Genomic DNA, 8,126 nt, shown 5'->3' with positions numbered 1-8,126 from the left:
GTGGTTCTGGTTCTGGCAATCCTGATCATAACGTTAGCTGTGGCTCTGCTGAATTTCTTTCAGAAGAAGCACTTTGGGCAAAAAAAAGGTGAGTTACTAAAAAAAAAAACGATTCTGCCCTGACACCATTAAAACAACCAGACACAATGTTTATTTTCTTAAGTTGGGACTGAACACATGAGATAAAGAAAAGATTTTCAGAATTATTCCCAACTTCTGATACATCAGGCCACTTCTAATATGACTGATGCGTTAAATATGAACTTGTTGACTCAAAAGCTGTTTTCATTGCACATTGCAACCAAAAGTCTTTGGTTGTAATGTGAAGAAGATTGAAATAGTTTGAGGGTTATGAACACTTTTGCAAGGTACTATGAAAATACAGATGGGACATTTTAACCGAAACAAAGGAAATATTAATATTTTGTGTCTTTCAGGCCCTTTAGTGAAAACAGAATATTCTGACCCCACAAAGGTGAGTTTGAGTCACTATTAAAACAAGTATAAAGTGTTGGTTCTTGAAGTGGCTGATGCATGAGAAGCTTCTCCTTCTGCAGGTCAGTACAGTGTATGATGAGATCAGACTGGAGGAGAGGGAAAACGAAACGCCTCCTCAGGAAAAATCTCCAGTTTATTCTCTGGTCAGATCCTGTGAACCAAATGGAGCTGACCTGTACAGCCTCGCCGGATGTCCAAAGAACGACGTAAGTTGGATTCTTGAACAAAAGCAATAATATGATCAGTGATAGATGTTGTGACTTATATGCAATTAACTATAATTTGCATGATTAGTGACTTATTTACAATTATATGTTAAGCAGAATTATTATTATTCACTGAATTTAACATGATTAGAAAAAGGTGAACATATTTAAGTGCAAAGCATGAATTATTTTGAAGAATACACAACAGGATCTAGTTTTGACTTTTTGTCACCATCTTGCCTTCTGTTGATTTCGGTTGCTAGGTTACGAACAGCCGTTGCCGTTATCAGCTGTCGCCATTTTTGCTAAAAACTAAAAACAAAAAACTGAACAGAAATGTTCAGCAAAAGACGTCTGAGCCTCCGCTGTGACCGAAGAAGCTTTCATTTTGTAATAATAATTCATTCCTACTAATAATAATTAAAATAATAATATAACCCTTTAAAAGATAAGTTTTGTTCTCTTGTTTTCCTCCAGGTTGAAGTTGACGCTGTGGATTACGCTGAAGTGCATTTTCCTACAAACACCACCACCTCCTCCAACAGCGCCCCCTGTGGCCATGCGGTTAATGTCACCTGCTCTGAACCTCTGTCAGCCGTGGGATCTGCCAACCTGAGCGATGATTCATCTGCTCTTTATTCCAACGTGACTTGCTGTGGATAATCAGATAGTTTATATGATTAGCTTTGAGCTAACAGAAGCAAAAACAACAACAAATCAACAGTAAGCTGGCTACGTATTCTTAGTTTTCATGTCTAGAACTGTTATTTTGATCTACTTTTATGCATCATGAACATTTGTATAAACCATAAAACATTTGTATAAACCATAAAAGTTTTGTGTTATTGCAGGTTTTTATGATTTTTAGCTCCTTTTTTACATTTAATAAAAATATTTCTGAAGCTACTAAAGCTCAGTTACCTCTATCTGTCATGTTATTTATTTGGATTTAGAATTTCTGAAAGTAAAATTATTCAGTACGTGAATAATTTTGACTTCACTAAAGGTAAATATGAGATTAAACAACAGTATTTTGGCAGTGCACAAACTTTATGTGTTTTCCAAACAGTTTTCTGAAGTTCTGCCGTAAAATAAAACGTTCCTGCAGGCTAAAGCAGCAAAATAAACAGATGTTTTGGTTTATATTCTTATTAGCACCAACTGGATGTCTTTACCTGAAACTCACAAATAAAATACTTCATTGTTCAAATTCAAACTGCTCATTGCATTTCAGTCTAAAAGTTACTCGCTTTATTGTCAGTTTAAATATTTTGCAGCGTGAATTTTCCTCAGTGAAATCCCCTTCTGATGAAGAATTTTGTTTTTGTTTTTTATAAACAATTAAACTGAGCAGTGGAAATAGGAGGAGAATGACTGAATGCTTAAAGGAGGAACTCAGACATTCAGATAAGTTCCTGGTTTTCACTGAAGGAGGAAGACAAACATTTAAAACATCAGCACCTCAGGATGAACTTTGTTTTTACGTTGGTCTGCTTCTTCTTCAGTGAGTACATTATTTTATTTCTTCATGTTTCTTCGCTCTCAGCCCTTCAATCTTTCATTCCCTCACGGTTTATCAGAAAATATTTTACTTTTGATTTTATGATTTTCATCTTGATTGTATTACAAAAGTCGGCGGCTTGTAGTTCTGCAACTTAAGCCTTTCCTTCTGCTTTCTGTGAAGATGCACAGTAAAAATGTTTTCATTCAGATTTTTCAGTCAGATTATTTCAGCATTTTAAAAGAAGCCCAATTGTCAAAAAGGTGTAGAAATGTAGACATTGTTTCAGAAAACTTACCAACATCTCCCACAGAAAGCAGAGCATGTTGCTTTGGAGAATTTACAGATTTATATAAATCTTAGAAAAGTAAAAAATAATGAAAACAGCACAAACTCCATTGTAAGAGCATTTTTGTTTTTTCTACCTTTTTAACAACTCCAAGACGTTTGATTTATCTTTGAACTCTTTTTATATGTAGTCAACCAGCCTCCCTGTATGCTATGCCTGAAAAGCCTGACAAGACGAGAAAATAAGTAAATAAATGAATAAAAAACATATTGTTTACAAACTATTGCAAATGGCTTGAAAAATCTAGTTAAATTATCTTGGTGGAACAACCATGTTTGTGTTGTGCTGACATTTGTTGCCCTGAATTTCCTCACCAAGGTAATTATAGTTAACTAAAACTAACAAAATAACAAAAACTGAAACTGAGAAAAATAAAACAGAAAAAAATGGGGAAAAACTCCAATGACGTCACATCGAAGTCAAACTAAACTATAATAAAACCCAAAACTACTATACCCCTTTTCCTCACCGACCTGTCAGAGTGGCACATAGAGCTTTACTCAGTAAAGACGACTTCAAAGTGCTTCACACTGACAGACACGCTGGTGGTGGTAACCCACAATTGTAGCCAAAGTTGCACTGGGGCAGACTGACAGACGTGAGGCTGCCATGTGTCGTGAAATCTGGCTGGAACTAGTTGAGATCTTTCCAGAACACACAGAAAACAGGTCACAAAAGCCTGGAGCTACTAGTAATCTTGTATTATGACTTAATGTTGATTGAAAAACATGTAATCTTTGTTTTTAAATGCAAAATGAATTTATTATGTTTTAAAGATGAGTAAAATACATATAATCATTTCTTTACTGTATGACGTTGAAGAGTAAAACGTGTTTGATACTGTGTCACAAATATAGACTGCAGTGGTGAAAGAACTTTAAGCACGGAGGAAAGAGGAAGTGAGATTTTGAGACTATATCTGCACCAGGTGTTTTGAGTTGTTGATCTTTGAGTTTTAAAGAAAAAAGAAGGTTAAAAGTTGAGTGGAAGAAAGGTTGAGGCTAACTGAAGGCACTTGACGTCAAGGAAAGTACGCACCAGACATGCAGAAAATGCGGTATAAAAATATATGCAAACGCAGAATCGGGGTTCTTCGTCTCGAGTCGAGCACATGGAGATGCAGAATCAACGGAGGGCTGCGTGATGATACCCCGGGACGACTGCTCGCTGCACAAGGAAGGAACAAGATCCATTTACCCACAACCCGGGATTCTGATTCGACTGAGGCCCTGCACTCAACCCAAAGGATTTCAACGATGCTGCAGCAGACATGGGGGATAGACAAAGATCGCATGGATAAAGAACTGAGTTCATTGAGGATTCTCACCAGTTCAACTTTGGATCTATTCTAACAGGATTCTGCCAAGACAAAGACAGGACTCCATCCATGGAGGTTAAAGTTCTCTGCTACCAAGATCGTCTCTGCATCTGGGTTTGAGTAACACTGCCTCCCCCAAAGCCTCTATTTAGAGTAAGACACAGTGTAGGGTTTAGAATTAGGTGAAATGTCTAAATTTTCTTAAATCGACTGATTACTTAATCCTTTGTTAATTGCTGTATGTCTTTTCTCCCCTGCTAAAGCTTGCTAATAAAAATACTAAAGTCTAATTGACGTTGTGGACAGTTAAATTAATTGAGTCAACTAGATTTAATTCTTCTGATTAATGTGAAATCAATGTTAATGGTCTCAGTAAATTAGGGATGGCTCCGTACGTTCTTTAGTTCAGATAAATAATGACCCTGGGACTTATTCCTAGTCTCTAAAATTATCTAAACCGGTAACAAGTGCACGTTAATGACAGGGAAAGAGCTGCCGTGAACAGATGTGGTTGATGGACTCGGTCACCGGCGGGGCTACTCCGATGTCTGAATCATGAACTGAAGCGGGTCATAACGTCTGGATGAAGGTAGTTAGAGCTTAGACGAATCTTTCTCGCTCCCAGCTTAAACAAAAGTTCTCTACATTCTTAATTGCGGTAATACCCAGGAATTAGATGCTTTTCGGACCCGTGAGACGGAGAGCTGGTCAGTAGTCAGTCCGCTGGAGTTTGGGAGGAGTTAAGGGCGTGGCTGAGTACTGTGGATTAACACATGCCACCAGTTTATGTAACATGAAGCGCTTTGTGGTTTCTGGGCTCATAAAGTGTTATAAAAGTACAGCAATGCTGACATAAATAACAATTAAAACTGAATCAACCTCAGAAAGTACCAAATGTAGCAGAAAACAAATCTAGTGTTTGTTTTTGTTCCAATAAATGCAGATGAAGTTCTAAGCATAATTTCTCTTTAACATTGTTGCATATAATGATAGTAATCAAGAATTTATCGAGAATCGATTGTGTTTCTCCTCAGCAGCTCTGCAGGACGGAGAAACTATGAGATCCTTCACTGGAAAGGAAGGAGGAAGCATCACAGTTCCATGTGAATTTGGCCTTTCTGGAAACAAGAAGTTTCTCTGTAAGGAAGTTTGTGAAGGAGGAAACATTCTCATTGAAACAACTCAAAGCAGAGATCGGAGAGGCAGGTATTGGATTCAGTATGAAAAGAGAGGCGTTCTGTCATCTGAACAAGTTTATGTGGGAATCAATGAGCTGAAACCATCGGACTCAGGACGCTACCTGTGCCGTTCGGGTCAACGTATTCTCAGTCAAAGTGACGACTTTCATCTTGTTGTGACAGAAGGTGAGTTTTCTGCTAAAAGTCCTGAAAATGTTCCTTCATTCCTCTAAAGGGAAATTACTCTCAATCAAAAAACATCAAACTGCAAACTGAGTTTGAGCAGTTAGCTCAGATTCCCACCAAATCAACTGTAAAAGATCAACATGTTCAAACTGTGCATCATGCAGACACACATAAACATCAGGAAGAAATATTCAGTTAAATCAATTGTTATAATTGTTTAATTGTTTGAACTTTTCTCCCAACAGGCCCCAAAACAACAAGTTCTTCACTGTCTCCATCTGTAACCAGAAAACTATCTGAAGAATCAGCTGCAGCTTCAGGTAAATCATCTGTTCAGGTGACATTTGGACTGAAGTCCATCTTTGTTTATCTGTAGGGCTGCAACGAAAATTAGTCTTTCTATTATTCTAACAATTAATTGATTAATCAGATTAAAAAAAATTGGCACATTCTGCAGGTTTTTTATTTAAGGCCTTTTTACAGAACATTTGAAATACAATGAAAGATGCAAAAACTTTAAATAAGAAAACATTTTATTGCCTAAAATTCAATAACAGCATTCCTTTAGATTACGCTTAATCATGTGTAGCAAAGGAAGAAACTGCAGATAAAAAATGTTGTTTACTCGTCTGTTGATGTTTTTGGGTTAATAACTGGCAAAAGGTGATAAATATGAGATTTTTATTGACAGAATTTGAACCAGGTGAAGCTAAAACATTTGAGGATTTCTGGGTAAAACATGTTAACAGACAAAGTAGGTTTTTAATCTTAAATGCAAAATGTTAAAATTTTTGGTATAGTTTAGGTTAAATTACTGCTCTGACTGTTGTCCTATCAACTAAGGGCCATTATTAGAAGATGTATACTCTAGCTGACGACTAATTAATTGCTAAATTAGTTGACGATAATTCAAGTAATTGATTAATCCCAATTAATTTGATTAATTGTTTCAGCCTTTTTTATCAGTGAAGCTCTTACCTGCTAAAGGAAAAATGTGCCAACATTACAGACACAAACCTTATAACAATAACTGGATTATCACTTTATCATCTGCATAACTACTAATTTAAAATAACTGTTTTTAAAGTTAAATATTCCTGTAAATTTCAACATGTAGCAGCTTTATTGTGACCTAATTTTTCAATATAACTTTAAAAATGAGCTAGTCAGCGAAAACTTCAGCATGTTGGATGTTTTATGTGACAGTATCAGTGTGACTGATCTGGTTTTAATCAGTTAATGTTACAAAGTATTTATGGGTAAAAGAGGCGAGTAATGTGTGAACATCGATACGAGTATTTTTAAAATGAAGAATGACACTTGTTTTATTTCCTCCTTCTCTCACAAGTAGAGATGCCTGGTCACTATTACAGGTTTTATGTTGAGCTCTATGTGCAGAAAACTAAACATTTAACACATTGTAGAAACACAGATTACACTGAAAAACAGAGGATTCAGCTTCTTTTATCTCAGTCAGAAGGATGTGCAGGGATGCAAACATTTCCACTTTATCCTGATCAAACCAAGCTGTTCTCTCTTTAACTCGTCTGCAGGTTTGCAGCTTTATGTGATTCTGTCTCTGATCGCCAAGATCATCTTGTTATCGACACCTTTGGTGATTTTCTGCTGGAAGAGGAGAGCCATGAAAAGCAAAGGTGAGAAAACACTGAAATAGTTGTGTGGTCCTCATTTTACGTATATCTCAAAAATATATATTTATACCAAAGCTAAAAGTTAAACAAGATCTTCTGGCTGAAAATAATGAAAGATTTTGCCACAGATTGAATACAACAGAAATGGGAAATTGTTACAGTGTGTTGATGTTTCTGTTGTCTCATTTCTGGAGGATATTTCATCAGATCAAAATCTCCCCAACATGCTCTGAGCATCAACCATTAGTGGTTGGTTCTGTTCAGATCATCTTCATGTTAAACAAGTTTTCTAGGAATTTGCTTCTAGTTCTTGGAAAATCTTCTTATATTTTTTTATATCAGAAGTTTCATCTCTCTGATCTGAATGTTTTTCAGATTCGGCTGTAGAAATAGAGAATGCTGCCGACTCTCAGGTGAGTCTGAATATTTATAAAATGCTTAAGTTTCATTAGAGTTTCTAAACCCCTTCTTGCTTCTCATCTTCTTCTTCCTCCAGATCAAACCAAAGGGAGGAAATCAGAGAAGAGAACAGACAAAACAAATCATCTGCTGAGGAAATATCTTCAGTTTATTCCTGAACTAAACTCTCTGAAACAATCAGAGCCCAAAGAACATTTAGTTTCATGTTTTCACAAGAAAATAACCAAACATGCAGGAATGTTTCCTTTAAGTCATAAGAGTTTTGCCAAAAAAATGTTCTATTGAATGTTGCAAAAGCTGTTTGAAAGATGATTTAATTACTGTGTTGTAAATTGTTTTTAATAATAAACTTATATAAATAGGAACATATTTTGTATTAGCAGTAAGATATTAGGATAATATTTTGGACTGTATTTAAACAAGTTGTGTCTTTTGCTCTTTTTTGACAAATTTTGATTTGTATTTTTACAATTTCTGTTTAAATTTCCTTTTTTGTATGATTCATTTCAGCGCAACTTTACATGTGTGAACTTGCAAGTTTTTCTCATTAATATTTTGAAATAATAAAATTTTTTTAGATGTTGAAAATTTCAGATGTAGTTTAATCTGAGGGGTTAAAGGTCAGTTCAGAAGCTCCAGCAGAACTTGACTTCTGCAGTAAAAGTTGGAGGATTCTGCCCTCTGGTGTTCAGAGGAGGAACTGCATCCTGCAGAGAAGTTCCTGGTTCATCAGTTCAGTGAAGCAGGAAAAGAAGCAGAGGTAGAAAACAACAACAACACAGGATGAAGGCGTGTCTCTCTCTTTTTTTCCTCTTCCT

General features: G+C 35.9%; 1 protein-coding gene across 2 annotated transcripts in view; it reads left to right on the top strand.

Annotated features, from left to right (window-relative positions):
- Positions 1 to 1,809: 1,809 nt before the first annotated feature.
- The window catches only part of LOC103132292 (polymeric immunoglobulin receptor-like), a 9,362-nt gene continuing 3,045 nt past the window's right edge, over positions 1,810 to 8,126 (top strand). Inside the window, exons 1-6 of one of the 2 annotated variants that reach the window (XM_016667296.1) lie at positions 1,821 to 2,208; positions 4,907 to 5,236; positions 5,482 to 5,556; positions 6,790 to 6,891; positions 7,264 to 7,301; positions 7,385 to 8,028. In XM_016667296.1, the coding sequence (XP_016522782.1) occupies positions 2,172 to 2,208; positions 4,907 to 5,236; positions 5,482 to 5,556; positions 6,790 to 6,891; positions 7,264 to 7,301; positions 7,385 to 7,441 (639 nt within the window). In that variant the 5' untranslated portion in view covers positions 1,821 to 2,171 and the 3' untranslated portion in view covers positions 7,442 to 8,028. Of the gene's footprint in view, positions 2,209 to 4,906; positions 5,237 to 5,481; positions 5,557 to 6,789; positions 6,892 to 7,263; positions 7,302 to 7,384; positions 8,029 to 8,126 lie in introns of those variants that run through there. The other variant, XM_016667295.1, reaches the window with a different exon arrangement.

This window comes from Poecilia formosa, unplaced genomic scaffold (assembly GCF_000485575.1).
Source record: "Poecilia formosa unplaced genomic scaffold, Poecilia_formosa-5.1.2 Scaffold985, whole genome shotgun sequence".
Taxonomy (NCBI): Eukaryota; Metazoa; Chordata; class Actinopteri; order Cyprinodontiformes; family Poeciliidae; genus Poecilia; species Poecilia formosa.
Note: the sequence above shows the minus strand (reverse complement) of the source record. Positions and strands in the feature narration are given on the sequence as shown.